The sequence below is a fragment of the Clinocottus analis genome, unplaced genomic scaffold, assembly GCF_023055335.1.
Source record: "Clinocottus analis isolate CAN_PGR_092001 unplaced genomic scaffold, fCliAna1.0.p SCAF_16, whole genome shotgun sequence".
In the NCBI taxonomy this organism is placed as follows: Eukaryota; Metazoa; Chordata; class Actinopteri; order Perciformes; family Cottidae; genus Clinocottus; species Clinocottus analis.
Window position 1 is genome coordinate 3,295,579 of NW_027175887.1, and position 20,855 is coordinate 3,316,433.

Below are 20,855 nucleotides of genomic sequence, written 5' to 3' on the forward strand. Positions count from 1 at the left end.
ATGTCACGTAATGGGATTTCCCCACAACGTTCACACACTTGCTTTGTCACGCTTCAGTCTCAGCAGTGTGTCTGTGAGTGTGTGTGTTATGCTGAGTCAGCAGTCCCGCTTCCCCATTTCAACTGGGCTGCTGCAAGCACACCACGGCTGTTTATAAAAGGGCTGCGAAGACACGCTGGACCTTTTACCTCCGGCGGAGCTGACGAGAGGAGCAACCGGGCTAAAGGAGAGAAGACTTCAGTTCATGACCGGCGTGTTTCTACATTACTGACTAAACCAGATCACCTGTCTGCTCAGATGGAGACCATGAAGAGTGCTCGGACAAATGAAACGGGGGACATTGGCAGGTAGGAGTTTATTCTAAAGATAATTTAAACTGTGTGATTCTAACGTAAAATACTAAAACATTGTGTGTGTGTGTGTGTGTGTGTGTGTGTGTGTGTGTGTGTGTGTGTGTGTGTGTGTGTGTGTGTGTGTCCTGCCATCAGTGACCTATCAGAGCAGGTCAAAGCAGCCACTAAGGACTGTCACGTCAGGGCAGAAAACACCCAGCTGATGCTGAGCTACCAGAAGGGCCTCATCACCCTGCCTCAGTACAAGGTACGAGCTCTCCACACAATCAGCTGTCACTTCCTTTATGTTCACATTGTCCTGATAAGTGGATCCTTTCCTCCCCCTCCGTGGTTTCCGGTCTCAGGTCCTGCTGTGTTCCCTCTACGAGGTCTACAAAGCGCTCGAAGAGGAGCTGGACAGAAACTCTTCCCACCCGGCTGTCGCCCCGATATACTTCCCTCAGGAACTCGCCCGCCTGGAAACGCTCGAGCGCGACCTGGGGCACTTCTTCGGCCCCGGCTGGAGAGAGCGGGTGGTCGTTCCCGCCGCCACGCACAGATATGGACAGAGGCTGCGAGAGGTGAGTGGAGATGGAGAGAGAGAGAGAGACAGAGAGAGAGAGAGAGCGCTCTGTGAATATTCAGCGGGAGCCTGCCGGGACACAAAGGTGTCGTTGTTATTTTTAAACAGATCGGGAGGGAGAGCCCGGAGCTGCTGGTGGCCCACGCCTACACGCGCTACCTCGGCGACCTTTCGGGGGGTCAAGTGCTGGGGAAGATCACCCAGAAGTCTCTCGGGCTGAGCGGCAGAGAGGGGCTGTCGTTCTTCTCCTTCCCCGGCGTCACCAGCCCCAACCGCTTCAAGCAGCTGTACAGGGCCCGGATGAACGCCATCGAGCTCACGGCGGAGGAGAGGGAGGCGGTGCTGCAGGAGGCCGTCACCGCCTTCGAGCTCAACATCCAGGTGAGGGAGAGGAGGGGGGGACGAGGGGTCAAAGGGCAGATCGACCGCATGCCTCAGTGTGACGCCAGTGACTCATAGTTGCATCCAAAATAAAAACGAGAACTGAATCTGTCGACTTGTCTTTTTTGTTTATTTCTTCATGTGTTTCATGCCTCCCCTTCAGGTTTTCGATGACTTGCAGAAAATGTTGAGTGTCACAACAGAAGCGGCGGACCAATCAGCGGGCAGCGACTTCAAAACTGCCAGGTTGACATTTTTACCCAGGATGCACACCGTGGGACTGTGTGTGGCCATCGCCACTATTGGACTGGGATTCTACACTTTCTAAATGTTACCAGCACTTCATTTTTTATTATCATGCACACTGCACTTTAATCAATGAACGCAACAAATACAATTTGAGACCGGACATTGCGTCTCATCTTTAAAAAGCGTCAAATCACCGGCTGAAACACTGATTTTCCAATTTATCTTTCAGATGGATTTTATTGAAAAACAACCCCGCACTGTGAAACTGTCTCTTCAATAACTTGTGTCGAATAAAAAAAACAATGGATCAGTTTGAAACGAGTCCCGTTATGATTTCAAATACTTTAATTCTTTACACATCGTGCAGAAACTCGAGAACATCGGTGCGACAGTTTCTTCACATTCTGGTTCATGTACTCAGACGGTTGTCGCCGACACCTTAGCATGACTCAATCCTTTGTGGGAAACGGAGAGTGGCGTGAACAGGCGGTCCCAAAACTATTTACATCAACAATATATGATACGATAGACGTGTTGCTCTACTTGACTCTGTACAGCACTTTCCTCTGCATGCGGTGCTGCAGCTCGCCCCTCCTCAGCATCAGCTGCAGGACTTTGTAGATGGCGTGCTCCGGATACTTCTGTGAGGTGGAATACAGAGAGATTAGTGCTCGATGGTTAACTTTTCCAGAAAAACCGTTGAGGGTTTTTCCCCCAAAAAAATTGATACGGAAATGTCTTCCTAAAACAAGTCTAGAGGTGATTTTCCTACTCATCGATTCACTTGAGGCTCTAACCTGCAAGTTGCTCATGACAGGAGTAAAATACAAAAACATATTTCTTGGCTCCCCTTACATTTTCCACAAACATGCCGCCTCTTTGCCTGTTTTATCATCATCACGTGTCCGATAACACTCGGTCATGCGTGGCGATAAAACCCTCCATCCTCTCCAGTCGGTACTAAACACGGCTGCTTGACTGGTTACCAGGACAGAGCGCCTGCCTCTATCGGTGGGTTTCCACATCGATTATTATTTTATTTTAGTAATGAACTGCACCCTTGGAACAACAACGGGTTGCTCCAAATGTGATGGAAAACATCCACTTGTGAGTCTTCCTCAGTTAACAAGAACATATTAACAGTTTAGACCAGTGATGGCTCAACCTGCACCCGTCGTTCTCTACTGTTTATTGACAGCACATCCAGTCCGGACACTTCCTTCCTCCGCCTCCACACTGCATTGCCCTCTGTATAATGATTCTTCCGCGGAGAATAAACAGCATAACCAAAGGTCCCGTTGCCCATTATGGCCGAGTGAGACTGACCTGCTTGGTGAAGTCTTGCACGATGCTGTGCTCGGACACCTGGGAGCCGATGGCGAAGCGTCTCTTCATCTGCTTCTCGACGCGCGAGATCATTTCCTGGTCCTCCTGAGAGGTGAAGCCCTCCACTCCTGGTGACATAATGGGGCCGAAGAGATGTTGAGCATGGAGAGTTGTTGCTACGTGTCCAGTCGAAAAAGATACAGAGTCTACGTGTCTCTGTCGCGTCGATGAAGTCGACAAACAAACAAACCTGAGAGGCTGCCGGACAGCGCGGCGTCCAGCGTGGAAACCTGGAAGAGCCTGAGGGCCTCGTCCACCTCTGCCTCTCCAGCCACAGCCTGCAGCTTCATCTTGGCCAGGGACTCTGCGATGCGCACAACAGCCTCCAGCTGCCTGAGGACACACACACAAACACACACACACACGTTCACCCGAAGAGCCCTCGCGTCTCAAAGATGGGAGTAAAAGTCGGGCGACGTGTTGCGTCGCTGACGTGTCAAAGCAAAAGACGGCATCTTGAAATGTACCTGACGGTGATGGGGATGGCGGGCCTTTTGTCAGACTCCCTCTCGTGCTCCCTTGCTCCGCTCCTCATCACCACGTACCGGTTCTTCAGCTTCTCGGCGGCCGCGGCGGAGAGTCGAGGGCCACACTTACTGCAAGCAAACACCCAGAAACCCGTTTTATGTTCGTGAGCCCGATTAAAAAACTGGAGAGAGAAAAAAAGCTCCAGCTCGTAAGTGAGAGAGACTCACGCTCGGGAGTAGGCGATGTATTTCTTGAAGGTGGCCAGCGGGATCTCGCCCTCGACGCCCTCCGTCTGCGTGTGGGCGCTCAGGTGGACGTTCATCACGTGGCGAGCCAGAGTCTGCGGGCAGACGCGCGCCACAGAGAGCGTTAATCTTCCCGCTGCTCGCAAAAAGGAAGTCTGAGCGGCTAACTTGACCGTGGAGATGAAAGCGTGCGTCTCACCATGTCCCGCTGATGGTCGTGATGGTCTTTGATGATGAAGATCATGTCAAAACGAGACAGGATGGTGGGCATGAAGTCGATGTTGTCCTCCCCCTTCGTGTCGTCCCAGCGGCCAAACACAGAGTTGGCGGCGGCTAGCACGGAGCAGCGGGAGTTCAGGGTGGTGGTGATGCCGGCCTGGCGAGAGGGTTAAAGTGTGAGGTTACCCCGTTAACCGCTCAGTACAAAAAAAACAAAAAGCAAACGGGTTAAAACCTTGGCAATGGAGATGGTCTGTTGCTCCATGGCTTCATGAATGGCCACTCTGTCGTCCTCTCTCATCTGAATAACAAACGTAGTTTAGTCTTTAATCCTTGGACACAGATAACATTTAACATCCTTTACAAGAATTGTTGTTTTTTTTTAACCTTGTCGAACTCGTCGATGCATACAACCCCGCCGTCGGCCAGAACCATGGCCCCTCCCTCCATGATGAACCCGCGGGTGTGAGGGTCCCTCAGCACCGAGGCGGTCAGACCCGCAGCACTGCTGCCTTTACCCGAGGTATAAATCTGCCGGCGCACAACGAGGACTCGGCATCAGTGGGCGATCGCGCCGGCCAGAATGTGTGACGATGTGACGATGTGACGGACTGAAGAGGATAACTTACCCCGATAGGGGAGCACCTCTCCACAAACTTCAGCAGCTGGGACTTGGCCGTGCCGGGATCTCCCAGCATCAGCAGGTTGATGTCCCCTCTACGAGTGAGCCCGTCGGGCAGCCTGAAGAGACGGAGGGGGGGATTGAAAAGCGTTACCAAACAGGAAGCGGGCGTGGAGAGGGGGGGGGGGGGGTCTACGGATGAATCAAAGCGCTCCCGGTAGCCTCACCTCTTCCTTGAGCCGCCAAACAGCAGGCACGTGATGGCCCTTTTCAGATCGTCGCTGCCGTAGATGGAGGGCGCTACGGAGCGTGCCAGAGAGGCGTAGACGTTCGGCGTGGCAGACAGCGCCCTCAGTTCCTCCTCCTCCTGTGGAGTGACGGATCCAGTAGCGCCCCGTCCTGTAAGGGAGGTAAACAAAACCCATCAGCGTCCAACCTCTCCCCCCGGCACGCTAGAAATCACACTTTGGCGTTTGATTTGCAGAAAGTCAGCTGTACCTGCTCCCTCCGTGTCCACCTGGATGCCAACCACTCGCAGGTAGGACGCCCGGATGCCCACACCGGCACTTTTCTCGTGGCCTCTGGCCTTGACGGCGGCCGTCTTCTTGATGGAGTAGATGCCCACGATGGTCACTCTGTTGCCCGGGACCACACGGTCACACAGATACCTGGAAGAAGGCGGGAGAAACAGCTTAAACCCACAATCCTTTACATTCCTGAGAGTGCAGCAGCAGAAAGAACAAAACAAACAGAGCCCTTCATGTCATTTGCGCGTGCTCTTTACCGGTCACAGTAGAGCTGCATGTGCCGGGGCATCTCTCCGTGAGGCACAGCATCCGGGGATTCCTGCAGACGGAGAGTCTGGAAGTCTACGCAAATGCAGCGGTCCGGGATGATGAAATAAGGGTCAACGGGACACTTCACCCCTCCGGTACCCTCGCTGGGAAAAGAGAAAAGCGGGGAAAGAAGACAAATGAAACTCGTGTAAGCAATTTCGGCATCTTTAAGAGTTTGAAATGGTCCCGTGGTCCTCGATCCAGACCGTCGCACTCACTTGTTGCACTTGCGCGGCAGAGCGTAGCCCTGCAGGCCCGGCGGCAGGGGGATGTTGTTGATTAGGCCGCGACAGCTGCGACACTGCAGACACACCTTGGTGGCCTTGGCCCGCACCGCGGTGGCCGAGATGATGATGCCGTGCACCTTCACCAGGCGGGACACCTGCTCCGACTACAGGTGGGAGAGGAAGAAGAAAAAAAAAGTGTGATCTGGGCGGTCGACGATAACTGTGACACACACTCGACACAAAAGAGGAGGCGAGGGTACCTTGAGGCCACGGATGGAGGCGTGGTGTGCGTCGCTCCTCAGCATGACCTGGATGTCCTGGACCGTCTCCTCTCCAGCGGGCCGGGGGCGGGTCACCTCGTCGGCCACCTCCTTCGCAGCTTCCTCCAGCTGGACAGAAAAAAAACAGGACCAAACCGGTCAAGAGGAGAGCAATCGCGGCTGCTTGAAAGGAGCTTGACGGAAAGATTTGCGATGGGGGAGGCGAGGTTTCACCACTTTAAACTCACCATGGGCAGGTTCTCGGAGGGCACCTTGTAGAGACAGTCTGACAGCTCCTCGTCAAAGCTGGAAAGGTCCTCCATCTCCACCTCCATCCAGTACTCCCCCAGGGTGTAGTGTCTCTTCAGGTCATCTCTGATAGAGAAAAGGCGCGTTAAATAGTTGGGTGATTGACAGGTCATGTGAGACGGGTTTAACTTTTGCCCTTTAATGTAGGTCACACTCCAGAAATGCTAGATACAACATTTCCCACAATCCTCTGCTTCCTTCTACTGCTTTGAATGGGGACCTTGATGACATCATCAAGGGGCTTGAGCAGTGGCCCCTCGTGATGAACACATCCCAGATGTTAATTGGTGGACTGTCCCTTTAATATTGGGGTCCATCCAGCGGCAGGTTGTATTGCGTAATGTTACCTGTCTGTCTGTGATGGTTATCAGAGGAGCGGATTAGATTCATCCGCCTCTTCACCTCAACACCTCCACACAGTCCCTCTCCTCTTTTCATGGACTCACCGGTATTTGTACGTGAAGCCCGTGCGGTCGGTTCCCACTCGGAACTGGCGGAGGAACTCCCGGAACCGTTTCTTGACCTGGGTCTTCTTCAGTCCGCCTTCATCGCCGCCGTGTCCGTCTCCACCTCCGAAGCTGTCGCTGTAGTAAACTCCCGGGTCGTCAAAGCCAGACATACTGAAGCAGGTCGGTGAACCGCGCGAGACGAACTGAACGGACTATTTGTTTTCGTAATTAAAAGAACAAAACAAGATGTAAACGTCAGTGCTGCTCGGTGAGCGTGTTGAGCGGCCGGACACTGAGTCTCTTCCCCGTCGGTTTCCCGCGCCTCGCGCCTCGCCCCGCCCCTCAGCCCTCCTCTGATTGGATGGAAGCCGCCACCGCCCGGCGCTATTGGTCGAAGCGGGTTCGCGGAGGCGCGTCATCGGGAGGAAGGGCGGGGTTTGTGAGGACTGGTGGCGCGAAAAATACAACAAGAGGAGGAGGAGGAAGCATGCGGACTGCAGGGACAATGTGCCGCGAAGAAGAACGAATACAACATTAAAGTGCGATCACAGTTGGACACAAATAGGAGCACAACAGCACCAGTTTGTTTTAATAAATATCTTTAGTTGTGTTTTTTAGATTGAACATCTTTCGGATGTCGGTGACGTGGCATTTTCTGGTGTTCTTTGTAATGTGTTTGTCTGCTGTGCAGTATGAACTTTGTTGTTGTCTGTTTGGATGTTTGTTGGGGACAAATTAGTTCCCCCACTGGGGATTAATACTATTTTCTAACATTTGTTTACCATTATTAATAAATGTAGCGTTGTTTTGTGAGGGAGCTCACTTTAAAAAATATGCACTTCTGTCAGATTTAGAGGCTAATTTTTCTTACGTTGAGTGACAGATTGTGTGATTAAAGCTAACAATCACTAAGAGATCATACAGTTTTCTTCTAAGACCAATAGCTCAAAATAAAATGACCCCCCCCCCCCCCCCCCCCACACACACACACACACACACACACACACACACACACACACACACACACACACACGCACGCTACTCTTACACTAAGCTACCATATGAGTCAAGAGGCCCTCATGTTTGAAGGAGATCGTGGATACTTTAAATGGTGAGTTTGCGAGGAGGTATATGTTAATCTTGTATAATACATAAGTAAATCCTTAATCTGAATACAAAGTGGAAAAAAGGTAAGACATGGTTTCTGTTTCAATGGAAAGTTCATTCTCAGTTTATATACATCAGAGGCTTCAAAAACCCACGCTCGATTGTAACCTGACAAATCATGAACTGTCCAATTTCCTAAATATTAGGGTTGAAAATGAATAAAACCAACAACAACAAATCTTCCTTCACTCTTCATCTCACTAGAAAACATAAAATAAAGACGAGGGGAGCACCGGTTCCAATAAATTATGATCATGTGAGTTGTATGAAAAGTGTTGCTGTCCTCAATCTGTTGAACCCCAAATAAATAAACCCACCTATTGCCAAAAAAAACACACACAAGCATTTGTTTTTTCTTAAAATGCAAACACCTGTGAGACACGTGAGGAAAAGTGTTTTATTCTGCTCAGCAAAGGCAAAAATAACATTAACATCCGTTGACCTGATAATGTAACTAATATTTCCAGCGTTGTCGTTCAAAGGTCTCGCGCGACAGGCAGCACAATCCGGCCGGAGCGAGCGCGGCGCCGGGGTTCAGCGCGGCGTGCTGGGTGGTTCTGGTTCCTGAGCGTTCAGGAGACGACTCCGTGCTTCCTGCCCGTCTGGATGAAGGCGTCCACGCAGTGGTCGATGTCTTCCTCCGTGTGAGCGGCCGAAATCTGCACGCGGATCCTGGCCTTGCCCTTCGGCACGACGGGGAAGGAGAAGCCGATCACGTACACCCCTGTGGAGGGCGAGAGACGCGCATTTCGAAATTAAAAACTTTGAGAGCGCGATGAGCAAAATTGTTACTTTTTTTTCCTTCTATGAATTCCCCCCTTTTTAACATGTAAGACAAGATCCTTGTAAAGAGCAAATGTTTTTTTTACAAAGCATCTCAGCCCTGACGGAGAGGTAGGAGAAATAGGATCGAAAGTTAATGAGGTAAAAGTTTCTGCCTTGATCTCGTCTTCAACCGTAAAGGAGAAAGTTCTGAGAGAACGACACTATTTTCTCAGATCTTCGTGACTGGGAGCAACTCTTTGTTCCCGGTGGTTTCCTCTGCTGCCTCACCGAGCTTCAGCATGTCGTCGGCCATCAGTGAGGCCAGCCGCGCGTCGCCCAGCATCACGGGGCAGATGGGGTGAGCCGAGCCGGAGATGGTGAAGCCGGCCTGCGTCATCTTGTTCCTGAATCTGGACGGATAGCGGAGGAAATAAACAAAAACAATACAAAAATATTACAGAAGGAAAGCCGTGTCCAAATCGAGTCACAGTAGAAGTTTCCGAAGCGGCTAAAACAGGAATATCTCGATGAGTTTCGTGTAGTAGAGGTCACAAAGTCTGGCTGTATTTCCTGTGTTTGCATGTCATTAAAGAGCCGTCACAATATCAGATTTTAATCACACAATTATCGTGGCCGAAAGCCTTGCAATGAACTAAATTAACTTTCTTTTTTGTGCCAAACGATGTACACTCAATGTAAGAATGTGGGGATTACTTAGATAACACTACCACATGATCAACACTCCCTCTGTGTGAATTTGCCAGTTCCTGAAGTAAATCATGAATAAATGTTTGAAGAGAGACTTAACCGTTTTCGCCAGAGGGATTTCCTGTCGCCCACAAACGTACATAACCTGAGGACACCCCTCCCCTTCTCACCTCATGGTTTTTGCCACCATGCTCTGTGAAATCTCGTTGGAGGCCAGCAGCATCTCCACAGCCCGAAGAGCACAACCCACCACCGGAGGAGGGAGGGAGTTGGAGAACAGGTACGGGCGTGAGCGCTGCCTCAGCAGGTCGATGAGGGGCTTAGGGCCGACTGTGTAGCCGCCTGAGAGGACAAAACGTAGCAGACGGAGAAGAGAACATTTGCTTGTTAGTTTTGTTTTTTGGAACAACTCCCTTGTATGTAGGATACATATAAGGTGACATCCTGGGAGGCGGTTAGCTTAGCACAAAGACTGACAACGCCAGCCGAGCTCCGGTTGACATATCGCAGCAGTCATTAACCTTTTAAACATGACGCCCCTTTTTCTCTTCTTTTAAAACAAATAAATGAAAGCGTTGCGTTTTCTCAAAACTAAAAATCGTAATCTTTTTAAAGATGTGGAGTATTAGTCTGTGGGTTGATGGGAGGACACCGAACGATACAATTCAAAAACTTTGGGAGCAATTGAGGAGTCATTGATGGGGAATCTTGCTCAGAGTCTTGATGATATTTATGATGAAAATAAGTTGTTTTTTTAAAAGGCAAGGAGTTGTGGGTTCGTTAGAAAGCAAACACAACAGGGTCTGGTCTTCATATCGTGTTTGTTTGAGCTGTAGCCCTCGAGGGTCAGACTGGTTTTACCAGACAGACGTGAGTGGTATCAATACTCATCTAACTTTGCACCTAAAAAGCGTGAATCTAAACTAGAACTCCTGCCTCCAGGTTGTCTAACCAGTAAAGTTGCAGTTTATCCGTCTAATATGTCATCCCTTCAAACATTTCTTTTAATCTTATTAGGCGTTCATGCGTCATAATTAGCATACACATTCTTAAAGTTATGGTTTAAACTCTGTGTAGCGAATGAAATCAGTTCATTTCTAGAGTCCCTTTGTGCCGGAACAATGAATAAGCGTATTAAAAATGACGCTTGCGCCGAGACGTACCGGCTGCTCCTCCCAGTGCTTTCCCCAGGGTGGAGTTAATGATGTCGACTCTGTCCATCACTCCCAGGAGCTCGTCCGTTCCTCTGCGAACAACGAGGAGGAACACCGTCAGCTTTCTCACCAATAGTCACACATTGAGCTAGACTCAATTTCACATCAGTGCGGTAAGCTGGAGGTTTTTTATCATGTTAAACATTTCATTCACATCCAAGACATTCAACTCTCCTGATGTGTTTTTCTCCTATACGTGATGTTATTGGATCAGGTGCTATTTAAAGGGACAGTACGTAGATGAGGTCATACTAACCTGCTGGAATAAAGCAGCATTATTCAACACTTGCTGATTTCATAACCTTAAAAAGGAATGAAGTCTAATGTTGAAGCGCTCACTTGGCACTCGGGTGCCTTTGAAACGGCGTTAACGTGCCGCCGATCAGGATCTCACCCACCTGCCTCGGGGACCCAGGAATCCGGTGGCGTGGCATTCGTCTATGAACACCATGGCTCCGTACCGCTCGGCCAAGTCACAGATTTGCGGTAACGGAGCCACGTCTCCGTCCATCGAGAAGACGCCGTCCGTCACGACCAGGCGCATGCGAGAGGACTGGGAGGACAAAACGGAGTCTGAATCAACACGGTGACCCTGATCTGACCCCGGCGCCTCAGGAATATGGCTTTAATGCACCGTGCTATGAGCAGGACACGTCTGAACCCGTCTGAATAGATCCATAACGTATGTGTGGTGATGCTTTATATCATTTTATTTAATTTTTTGTTAAATAAAGCTGTTTATATACAGCGAAAATGATGCAGTGAATGCTGGTGAGGATTCGGGAGATAGCCTGATTCCCTTGGTCTTGGTTGCTTAACACAACACTAAAAAAGGGGGAATTCATAATTATGTTGTATAACAATGGGTTCACGTGCAACTGACTGTTTCCTGAGCATTATGCAGCTTTTTCAATATCCGTGTCACACAAACCGGTCTTCTAATTTCTCGGTGACATCTTAAACAGCTGCAAGCATATTTTCTTTCAGTAGCTCTGTTTTTAAGCTAATATTTGTCCCGTGACTTGGTGGATTAAGCTCGACTGAGCCGGCGGCGGCCGCAGGTGGCGTCCAGAGACACTCGAGGAGTGATGTCGCCCTCTGGTGGTGGTTTGCAGGCAAAGCCCAGAGAAAGAAAGCTCGTCGTGTCAGTGAACATGACACTTAGCAATCAAATTACATTTTTTTGATTTTCATTATATCTGGTTAGCAAAATAAACGGTTACATTTCTATTATGTTTTAGCAATGTACTATGTTGCAAATCAATATTTATAAGCATATCTATCTAAAATATTCTTTTCTGGCACTTAATGCATCAATTATGACAATTACATCTATCTTAATTTTTCTGTCAGAAAAAAATAATGAATAGTTGTCTTTTGTTTAAAAATGTCCTCACAATAATCTTGAAAGACATGGTAATACACCCCTTATACATTTGCATAACTGTTGGCAATTAAATGATTTTTCAGCAGTTTTTCTCTCCCACAAACACCAAGACAAGAACACGCCGAGGCCGGGGCCCGTTTCCAGCTGACTTATTTCAGAAGGTGAATCTTAAATATTCACTCGAGGGCTACCCACATGATGTAATGCTAAAAGAGGCCGACCCCAACACATCCCAGGCAAAAAAAAGTCAGTATGGAGACAACAGAGAACACACTGTCCACTGTTTTGTGAATGAAAATAGTCTTCGATAAACTGCTGTAATGTACAAATGAATACACCTGTGGGCAGGATGGAGAACGTGACTCTTATGGCAATGTTCACACACCTGAGCCTCTTTGAGCTGGGTCTCCAGGTCCCCGAGGTCCATGTGTTTGTAGCGCAGCCTCTTTGCCCGGCACAGTCGGATCCCGTCGATGATGGAGGCGTGGTTAAGCTCGTCCGACAGCACGGCGTCGTCCGGGCCCAACAGAACCTGCAACAGGATACTTCACTGATCACAATTGGGAGAGGTCGTTCTCTCACGCAGGACCTGTTACCCCCCTCGTGAAGCGCAGCGTACCTCAAACAGTCCGGCGTTGGCATCAAAGCAGCTGGCGTAGAGGATGCAGTCCTCCCTCTCGTGGAACTCCGCCAGCTTCTGCTCCAGATTCTTGTGCAGATCCTACAAAACACAGAGCGGACCCATTAACCCTCTACCGATCCTGCTCGCCAGTGTGCCGATCGAGTGGCGATCCGGGCCTCGTACCTGCGTGCCGCAGATGAATCTGACGGAGCTCAGTCCGGCGCCGTGCGTCTTCAGGGCGTCGATCCCGGCCTGCACCACCTCCGGGTGACTGGACAGGCCGAGGTAGTTGTTGGCGCAGAAATTCAATATGCCTGAGAGATGACAGAGAGGGTTTAGACGGGGAACAGGAAACCAAGGTCACAAGGTCCCTGTGCAATTCAGAAGAGTAAAACAACAACAACAACAACCCCAGAGAGCAACCCTGAGCTCGGTTTGGTTATTTGCACAAAATAAAAGTGACAATGAAGCCGGCACAGCAGCACAACGAGTGGGAAACCAAATCAGTGCAGGTGACTGAGTGCTCACCATCCAGGTGGATTGAACGGGATGTGTGTGTGTGTGTGTGTGTGTGTGTGTGTGTGTGTGTGTGTGTGTGTGTGTGTGTGTGTGTGTGTGTGTTAAGTACATTACATATGGGGGATGGGGGCAAATCCACTTGGCAGAACAGCAAAGATAAGAGAGATAAGCTGCTATAGAAGTCAAGTTTATGACACCTTGCTAATTATGTTACTTTTTTTGTATGAATCTAACGTCAGTGTGAGTCAACACGAGTCAAGCACAACACCAAGATAACGTAGAGGCAGAGCCTCTGCCCAATGAAAACAACACTCAGCAACTATATCGGTGTTTGTCCTCCGCGTGGTGCGTTTGAGGACAATCGGGTCACATTGCCTCCGTGTTATATATGTATACGCTACTGTATTGTGTATTTAAACAGTTCTCTATGAAGCAGTGTTTTGGTGCATGTTCATGGGGGTTTTATTCGGAAAGGGGAAACGGAAGGAGAGAAGAAGAGGAAAATGCTCGAGTGAAGAGTCAAGAATAAAAGTAGCTACAGTCTTGTCTAAACCAACGGAGCAGCGTGTTATTGAATCGTCTTCTCGGCTCCACTGCTTACATATGTTTGTCTAGATATGTACACACGTTGTATGCACCGTCACTCGTGTAAACTGCCACCACTCACTGCTGCGGCTGCTGTCCACGTTGATTTGCGGTCCCTGGCTCGACGTGATGATCCTCTCCGCTTTCCACGTCCCCGCCGTCCGGATGCAGTCCAGCTCGCTCTGCAGCGCCGCCCTGGCTTCCGCCACAGCGGAGTAGCTCCGGCTCGAGGCCGAGGACGAGGCCGAGGGCCGCAGGGCGCCGCCGACCGGTCTCGCCAAACTCCGGGCAACTTTTCCAAGAGACATGACCGCGGTGTCGTGCGTTTTAAAAAAAAGCTGTCACGCGCTGCGGCGAATTGCAGAAACGGCGGAGAAAACGGACGCGCAGAAACGTGGCCGCGGCACGTCACAGGAGCGAGGCGTGTGCGCGGCGGGCCAATCAGAGGCCGGAGCGCTCGCGAGGGTGGTTTGTTCTGTCCAATCAGGTTTCAGAGAGTCTCTACGACAGGTACGTGTTGCCTAACGCGAACTTTGTTTGCCTTCTCATTAAGTACTTTCTTTTGTCGAAACAACTTCCCCTCTAACTAATTGTGAAACCCGCAGAGTTCTGCTTTATCAGCTGCAGTGACTGATGTGTATAAAAGCTGCACAATCACAATTTGTTTTGTCCCACACGTGCAAATCCATACTTTAGCATTAGAAATACAACCAGCCAGACTTACAGTTAATAGTGTACGTTTAATATGACAATTTGTCATGACCTCCTGTTAAACTTCAAGTAAAACATCTTCACAAGGGAACGCTGGATGTAAAAAAAAAAAGAAAAGAAAAAAACTACAACCATACTTCTGTTTTCCTTGACATCCTACGTCAATAAGGATATGAAGCATCCAATTATTTCATAATGAGACAGGCGAGTGTTCTCTTACATACGAGCTAACAGTGTTTTCTACTTAGACAGGGTCGCTTTCTGTAATCCATCATGTTTAGCAATATATATATTTATATATATAGAACAGCAATATAATACATAATCTATGTTGCAAAAGTTGTCTTCTGTAACAATACCCGCTCTCCTTCAACAGCAGGAATGTAACCATATAAAAATGTGCAAATGTTTGCATTCCACACATGGACAAACCCTTATAACAATGTCAAGTACAACCCTCAGCCCCTTCATAAAACATAAAACAAATAATTGTATCAGTTAAAAAAACAAACACACGCTTGGTCCCCAGTAAAGAGCAGTACACACAGCAAGATATGGGTCGTGGTTCCCATGTCGAATGTGCCATTCAACCCGTTCACCAGGAAGAAATGTCCCTTTCTCAGCCGATGGCGCGGGAGCTTCATGACTGTGTTAGTTTGGCGCGTTTCAAGCGTAGCTTAAGACTCGGAGTAGTTGTTGTCCTGCGGGGAAGCTCTCACCGATGGGAGGCGCTCGGCTGCTTTCGCTCTTCCTGCCAAAAACTTGTCAAACTCTGCAGAGGGAGAGAAGCAGGATGAGGAGAGGCAACACTTCAGAAAGTAGTGCTGGGTCAAACTACCCCCTAACTTATTCATTACAAAGTTACTTAAATCACGCCCTGTTACACATAAGAAGTCAAATATGGCAGCGGTTGTTTTTAAAGTACTCCAAAACTGCAGCGCCGTGGTGAGCTCTTGTGCTGAATCGTGCTGTATGTGGCACCACGCGCCCCAGGTGGACTCTAGTGCCGCCTACGGGTCAAATGCTTGAGTATTTAGCAGGAGATGAGAGTCCGATTTGTTGAAATAAGAGTTTAATATAACCTCAAAATGTTTTGCCAGTCAATTCAGCACAAAGTTATCATTTTTCCCTACCTTCACTCGTCACGCCGTCCGATTCCTCAAAGTCATCGTACTGTGTCACAAACAGAAAAGATATTATAGATAGAAGAAAAGCTGCCAGCTTTAATACTTCTACAGGAGCCTGTTTTTAATAAATCAGTTTTCTGTCCATCTGATTGTAATCATTAGTAAGAGAATATGTTGTGAAGTGTAATATTGCGCTGCTCTGTGGTCAGGATTCATTCTGTTGGGCTGTTACGTTGTTCACACCCTGATAGTCGTGCAGATTCCTCAGGGTAAGGAGGATTCAAAAGTGAGTCAGGTTATTTCAGGAAGGGATATGTTACATTGCTGGAGCCCAGACATTTACCTCATCGTCCAACTCCAACCATTTCTCAATGTCATCCATTACAGTGGACTGGTTGATAGGAATCTGAGAAAGAAAGCAGAAGAAACAGGAAGGTCAGAGCAGAAAAATAAGAGCTGCTGGTCAAACTTTATGAAGATGAAACTAGACCACCAAACCAATCCGACCAAAAAAAATACTGAGTGACAACCACACGTCGGCAACAAAAAGTATGACGGGTATGATAACGATAAAGCAACCCAGACGATACGTCATGCTTTCTGAAGAACTCAAAAGAAACCTCTCACATTGTCTTCACTACATACAAAAACATGCAAACCATTTGGTTTCAGCTCAACCATCGAAATCATAAAACGTGATCCAAACCAAAGCAATACAGACCACACCAAACAAATTAAAATGCAACCTCATGACAAAAACAAGCGACAACAAGGCGTGGGAGGGTGAGTCAATGTGAAAGCAGGCGCAGACGCACCATTCCCCTTTTAATCATCCAATCTAACTTAGGTGAGGAGCTGCGGGTGGAGGCGGGGCTGTCGTCCTTCACGCACAGACAGAGAGTTCATTTAGAAGGAAAGCAGTTACCGAGACAAAAATTACACACATTTATGGACTCAACCGGGCAGCTTTTTACGAGCCAAGTCGTTCTGTACCGTTTCTTGACCTGAAACGCAGAAATCTCTCCTTCCCCCATATGCAGAACACCACTCAGACGTTGTTCACAATATCATGGAGATCTGTACAGCGAGCTCATCACCGTGTGGCTCACGGCTTTGGGTCGACTTGACCACAAACACACTTTAATCAGTTAAATACATTTTTAAATGCATCTTATTCTGTCTGTATATGTAATATTGCGGATTTTTTGATGTTTTTTTTAATATTATTTTATTTTACCCCCTTGTGTGCACTTTATCCGTCCTCCAATTTCCCCGCTGGGGGACAAATAAAGGAATATCTTATCTATATCTGTCAAATGTGCGGACGACAGTATGATTCATGGTTTTGGGTTTTCACTGGAAAAGCTAGAATAGTTTCCAAATGAGCAATTTCCACACTGAATATTTCCACATCAACGGTCACACGGCGGACAAGAAAAGGTCACGGCCTCTTTGCTTACCGCTACAGCGCTGCGTAGTCTGCTGTCCTGCGCCTGAGCCGGGCCGTCCACTGAGACGTCACTCTGCTCGCTGAAACACAACATTTGTACTTTGGTTAACCGCCAAGTAAGATGATAATGAAGTTCACACAAAAAAAACTTTGAGGGAATGAGTCGGGATTAAACTCCCAAAAGAAAAAAACATTTTTGCAAATGGCAAATCCAGAGAGTTTTTTGCTCGAGGCGGAGCTGCAGACGGCTCCGTAACGATTGTATTTGTAACATATTGATATCACAAAACAGCAGAATTTGCTTTGTTATTTACGCAGCCTCCACTATAGTGGTTGCAAAAACTTTTTATCTGATGTACCCGTCAGACAAACTCATCCTGAAGAAGTGTTGTTATTTAAGAATATCAATCACATATTGGATATTAATGCCAACTGTCAGTGTAGAAGAGGGACTTTAACCATTTAGCTATTACTTAAAATGTATATCTATTACTTTTTGCTAACTATTAAAATACTTATTCAATATCTTTAGCTAACTGTTCAAATCTTTAGCTCGTAACTAACATTAACTATTCACTTTGTATTCATTATTTTTAGCTAACGTTAACTTCAATATGTATTCATTATTATTAGTTAACTGTTGAAATATATAGCATTTAGCTAACGTAACTATTCTCTATGTATTCTTTACTTTTAGCCAACTCCTTCCACTGTTAATCACGGTAAGCTTGCCATCTCAACATCATTCATTATTTTTAGCTAACTCTTTGGACGGCTCTGCTTGCTAACACGTTTTCATAAAATCTTTTCATGTAATTTACTCTCATTGAAATAACTCTTTTACTTAAAACCAAACATAGGCTACAACTTTTGTAACTTGTGTCCATCTTTAAGGTCTTATGGCTGACAGACATCCTGTACCTTGGCTTTTGTCGAGTTGGGACATTTATATTGTGCGATAACGTGTCGTCCGACTCGCTTGTACCTGCAAGAGGAGCAGAGAGAAGTTAACAGTGCACACAATAAGTGGAGGCGTCTACTGAACATGTGCGGCATGTCGGTGATGTTCATACACACTCGACTGGGCTACTTACTAAGTCTTGCCATCTGACTGGAAAAACTGTCAGCTTTTGACATGCTGAGCGAGCTGACCCCTGATTGGCTGACGGACTCGGGTGTCAAATCGAAGTCCGTCAGATTGACGTACGCGTGACTCTGATGGACAAAAAGTGAAAGTCCATGACTCACCCGCTGCCAAGTGAGAAAAACAACCAATTCAAATATGAGCGACATGCTTACCTTCTCTGCTGTGCTTTGGCCGTTGGGTATTCGTCTTTCAAACCTGTTAACACAAAATGATTTCGTCAAATGGTGAAATACAACCTGTTGGCAAACACTAATCCCCTTATTTTTGTCAACAAGTAAGTGCAATAGAGTCGACCTCTGGTAGCGGGTGAAGGTGGTGTTCATCTCATCGTTAGCTGCCAGCAACTCTTCGATCAGCTTCTCTTCACTGAGTTTGGGGACCACCTTTACAATCCTGTCTTGCATTTCCTTACACACTGTGTATAACTGCTAATGACACAATCAGACAAAGAATGTGTGGGCGGGGGTTTGACGGGGGCAGATGCAACACAAAATATATAAAAAGGAGGAGATCAGTTAAGGGTAAGGCACGGTTACTCAACACGACTGGAAGGAAAGGAGTTGCACAGAATACTTTACATCATTTAAATCTGTGTGTGTCTGTGTTTTTTTTTTACCTCCAGCAGCTCCATGTCTGCTTGTTTTACCGTGACAGGATCCAGCTGAGTCATCATGTCTGACATCATCGTCAGGTTACTTCGCACCACTCCCAGCTCTGTCTTCAGCTGTTTTATCTGGGAGATCAATGATATTTCCCGAATAAGCACAGCTTCAGGCTACAGGTATTGATTGTACAAGTGCTGCAGGCCAAAGTTGTACATAAAAAGGGACTTGTGCAACAGCAAAGGCCGGTGATTTATAGGAAAACAATGCAATTGAAGCGCTAAAACAAGACACGTCCATCTGTAGTGCAGCAAGGCCATCACCTGGCTGGGAGTGAAAGCATTGTGTCCCTCCAGGGCCAGCTTGAGCTCGGAAGTCAGCGGTGGGATGAGCGGAGGTTTGGAAGAGAGGAGCAGGGCGGGAAGAATAGTGACAGCAGGCCCGTTCCCAGGCGAAGGCTGGCAGGCAGATGCACAGAAATGACCCGCAAGAAAGAAAGAAAGAAAAAAATGACCAGAAAGATGACAGGAAGCACCCGAAAAACAGCGAGTGAGTCGGTGGGCGCAGCAGCCAGGCTTGTACCTTTTGGGGCGCTTGGTCGGGCGAGTAGCCGTCCAGCTCCGTCATGGGGAACTCGAGTCCCTTCCTCCGCAGGTCTTCGTACACGGACACCACGCCCGTCAGGTCGGGCGAGCTACGGAAGGCATCGGCCCACGCCTTGATGAGACGAACACAAATTACTATCAGACAATGAGAGCAATGCGACCACACCAAGACTCATTACAACAACGTGTTTCCCCACCACGCTGCCACAGTCTTGCCAAACATGTAATGTGGTTTTTTTTTTTAGTCACCTGCACAATGCTGAGCACTCTGTCATGCAGGACTAATGGAGGGTTGTTTTTCGGGATGATCGACCGGACGAGAACCCCCTCGACAAAATCCCGCGTGGTCACCAGGACGTGAAACTTGTAGCCGCAGTTCTTCACGCACGTCTCCAGGACCTGAGACAGCGGGGAGACGCAATAGCTCGAACTCAATCCGGGTGTAAACACAAACTGATTATGAGGGCCAAGAGGGAGCGACACTCACAGTGAGCGCCAGCATGACCTCCTTGAAGTTCCTGTTCCCCACAATCCTTTTCTTTAAGGCTCTGACTGCATCTTTAGGTCTGTAAATCAGAGAGTTGAACAGTCAGAAGCGTGAAACCTCCAGAGGACTCACACACACACGTGACAGATAACACGCATACACACCCTTCCTCTGAGCTGTTGATCATGTCGCAGATCTCCATGTTGAGGGCCCAGTCTTCTGACGGCATGCTGGAGCCGGTCGCACTCTCTGCAAAAAAATAAAATAAAAATGCAATGTTGAATAATATGAAACTGCAGACTAAAATGTATTGTGTAGTCACAACAGTTTAATCTGGAATATATATATATATATATATATATATATATATATATATATATATATATATATATATATATATATATATATATATATTCTTCATAGCATAGCAACACATAGCAGTTGATGGAGTACACCGTTTTTCTGATTTGTATAATGATGACAGATGTACATTTGTGTAAACTGTACAGTTTGTATAATGGGTTGTACTCTCTCTACTATCATTTCTTCTGTTTATCTATTCGTTTCCTAATCTCGGCCAGTAACTGCACACACACGAGCAGTCATTAAGCTACAGTTGAATGTGCATCTAATTTGGGTCAGGAGGCTGTGGCCCACTTTCCGTCCCGCCCAGCTATTGGCTGGCTGAACACAGACAATACAAGCAACCAATCACGTTGACCCCTGCAGCATCTAAACCCCGCCTCCCTCCAACTATTGCTTTAGCGGACGCGTCACTCAAACCAGCAACCCGCCGCTCCTCTTGTCAGCCTTAATACATTTACCTTATTTTCCCCATGTCACTGTACTGACATGATACACGCGTTAGCTCGCGCAATTTAAAAACAACAACAACGTGGGCCGTGATTTCAAACGGTCGGCGCGAGGGAGAGATGCGCGTGCCGGGCGGCGTAATGACTCCGGTAAAGGTGACAGAGCCCGACTGGAGGATCCGGTCAAAACCATGTAACGATTTGCGGAAAGGTTTTTTTATTTTTAATAAAAACGCTCACCAATTCGCTGTCCCACCGGCGTGCTGAACGGATTCCCCATTAAAAACTCCATGTTGAGGCCCGGTACGCAGCGTCCAGCCCGCTCGCTCCCGCACACTGCTGCTGCTGCTGCTGCTGCTGCTGCGCACACAACAAAGTGGG

The 20,855-nt window shown here is 47.9% G+C and overlaps 4 protein-coding genes across 7 annotated transcripts; 1 reads left to right on the forward strand and 3 right to left on the reverse strand.

Annotated features, from left to right (window-relative positions):
• Positions 1 to 236: 236 nt before the first annotated feature.
• On the forward strand, positions 237 to 1,848 carry hmox1a (heme oxygenase 1a). The gene is made up of 5 exons (XM_068579127.1): positions 237 to 347; positions 489 to 600; positions 698 to 913; positions 1,024 to 1,296; positions 1,460 to 1,848. Exons 1-5 carry the CDS (start codon positions 298 to 300, stop codon positions 1,622 to 1,624), a joined length of 816 nt encoding a protein of 271 aa, XP_068435228.1. The 5' UTR covers positions 237 to 297; the 3' UTR covers positions 1,625 to 1,848.
• Positions 1,849 to 1,872: 24 nt separating this feature from the next.
• mcm5 (minichromosome maintenance complex component 5) lies at positions 1,873 to 6,881 on the reverse strand. Of its 2 annotated transcripts, XM_068579125.1 has the most exons (17): positions 6,564 to 6,881; positions 6,057 to 6,183; positions 5,809 to 5,937; positions 5,540 to 5,712; positions 5,270 to 5,425; positions 4,984 to 5,153; positions 4,713 to 4,884; positions 4,493 to 4,604; positions 4,251 to 4,394; positions 4,099 to 4,164; positions 3,844 to 4,020; positions 3,627 to 3,739; positions 3,399 to 3,527; positions 3,122 to 3,264; positions 2,872 to 2,999; positions 2,089 to 2,186; positions 1,873 to 2,000 (listed from the first exon to the last, which is right to left on the reverse strand). In XM_068579125.1, exons 1-17 carry the CDS (start codon positions 6,734 to 6,736, stop codon positions 1,985 to 1,987), a joined length of 2,226 nt encoding a protein of 741 aa, XP_068435226.1. In that variant the 5' UTR covers positions 6,737 to 6,881; the 3' UTR covers positions 1,873 to 1,984. The 2 variants fall into 2 exon arrangements, with proteins under 2 accessions (XP_068435226.1, XP_068435227.1); XM_068579126.1 differs by having other exon boundaries at positions 1,873 to 2,186.
• Positions 6,882 to 8,117: 1,236 nt separating this feature from the next.
• gcat (glycine C-acetyltransferase) lies at positions 8,118 to 13,931 on the reverse strand. The gene is made up of 9 exons (XM_068578926.1): positions 13,616 to 13,931; positions 12,613 to 12,743; positions 12,427 to 12,528; positions 12,193 to 12,339; positions 10,819 to 10,973; positions 10,370 to 10,452; positions 9,377 to 9,548; positions 8,787 to 8,908; positions 8,118 to 8,457 (listed from the first exon to the last, which is right to left on the reverse strand). The coding sequence occupies exons 1-9, from the start codon at positions 13,839 to 13,841 to the stop codon at positions 8,306 to 8,308; spliced, it is 1,290 nt and encodes a 429-aa protein (XP_068435027.1). The 5' UTR covers positions 13,842 to 13,931; the 3' UTR covers positions 8,118 to 8,305.
• A 332-nt stretch (positions 13,932 to 14,263) lies between these two features.
• tom1 (target of myb1 membrane trafficking protein) lies at positions 14,264 to 20,821 on the reverse strand. 3 transcript variants are annotated; one of them, XM_068578477.1, is made up of 16 exons: positions 20,715 to 20,821; positions 19,827 to 19,911; positions 19,663 to 19,741; positions 19,425 to 19,574; positions 19,153 to 19,287; positions 18,894 to 19,028; positions 18,585 to 18,701; positions 18,263 to 18,393; positions 18,121 to 18,163; positions 17,916 to 18,036; positions 17,743 to 17,806; positions 16,832 to 16,901; positions 16,187 to 16,252; positions 15,715 to 15,777; positions 15,378 to 15,417; positions 14,264 to 15,016 (listed from the first exon to the last, which is right to left on the reverse strand). In XM_068578477.1, exons 1-16 carry the CDS (start codon positions 20,764 to 20,766, stop codon positions 14,922 to 14,924), a joined length of 1,446 nt encoding a protein of 481 aa, XP_068434578.1. In that variant the 5' UTR covers positions 20,767 to 20,821; the 3' UTR covers positions 14,264 to 14,921. The 3 variants fall into 3 exon arrangements, with proteins under 3 accessions (XP_068434578.1, XP_068434576.1, XP_068434579.1); XM_068578475.1 differs by having other exon boundaries at positions 18,263 to 18,396; XM_068578478.1 differs by lacking the exon at positions 16,187 to 16,252 and having other exon boundaries at positions 18,263 to 18,396.
• Positions 20,822 to 20,855: the final 34 nt, after the last annotated feature.

Excerpts from the sequence above, each read along its gene's own strand:
- tom1 (XM_068578475.1), bottom strand. The coding sequence starts at position 20,766 with ATGGAGTTTTTAATGGGGAATCCGTTCAGCACGCCGGTGGGACAGCGA. Across the intron at positions 16,253-16,831 it reads GACTACGCAGCGCTGTAGCG|GACGACAGCCCCGCCTCCAC; the intron begins GTAAGCAAAGAG and ends CTGTGCGTGAAG. Across the intron at positions 15,418-15,714 it reads GGTTGGAGTTGGACGATGAG|TACGATGACTTTGAGGAATC; the intron begins GTAAATGTCTGG and ends TTTGTGACACAG.
- hmox1a (XM_068579127.1), top strand. The coding sequence starts at position 298 with ATGGAGACCATGAAGAGTGCTCGGACAAATGAAACGGGGGACATTGGC. Across the intron at positions 348-488 it reads GAAACGGGGGACATTGGCAG|TGACCTATCAGAGCAGGTCA; the intron begins GTAGGAGTTTAT and ends TCCTGCCATCAG. Across the intron at positions 1,297-1,459 it reads CCTTCGAGCTCAACATCCAG|GTTTTCGATGACTTGCAGAA; the intron begins GTGAGGGAGAGG and ends CCTCCCCTTCAG.
- mcm5 (XM_068579125.1), bottom strand. The coding sequence starts at position 6,736 with ATGTCTGGCTTTGACGACCCGGGAGTTTACTACAGCGACAGCTTCGGA. Across the intron at positions 5,713-5,808 it reads CCTCCATCCGTGGCCTCAAG|TCGGAGCAGGTGTCCCGCCT; the intron begins GTACCCTCGCCT and ends TCCCACCTGTAG. Across the intron at positions 4,165-4,250 it reads GCATCGACGAGTTCGACAAG|ATGAGAGAGGACGACAGAGT; the intron begins GTTAAAAAAAAA and ends TTTGTTATTCAG.
- gcat (XM_068578926.1), bottom strand. The coding sequence starts at position 13,841 with ATGTCTCTTGGAAAAGTTGCCCGGAGTTTGGCGAGACCGGTCGGCGGC. Across the intron at positions 9,549-10,369 it reads AGCACTGGGAGGAGCAGCCG|GCGGCTACACAGTCGGCCCT; the intron begins GTACGTCTCGGC and ends TTGTCCTCTCAG. Across the intron at positions 8,909-9,376 it reads ATGGTGGCAAAAACCATGAG|ATTCAGGAACAAGATGACGC; the intron begins GTGAGAAGGGGA and ends CTATCCGTCCAG.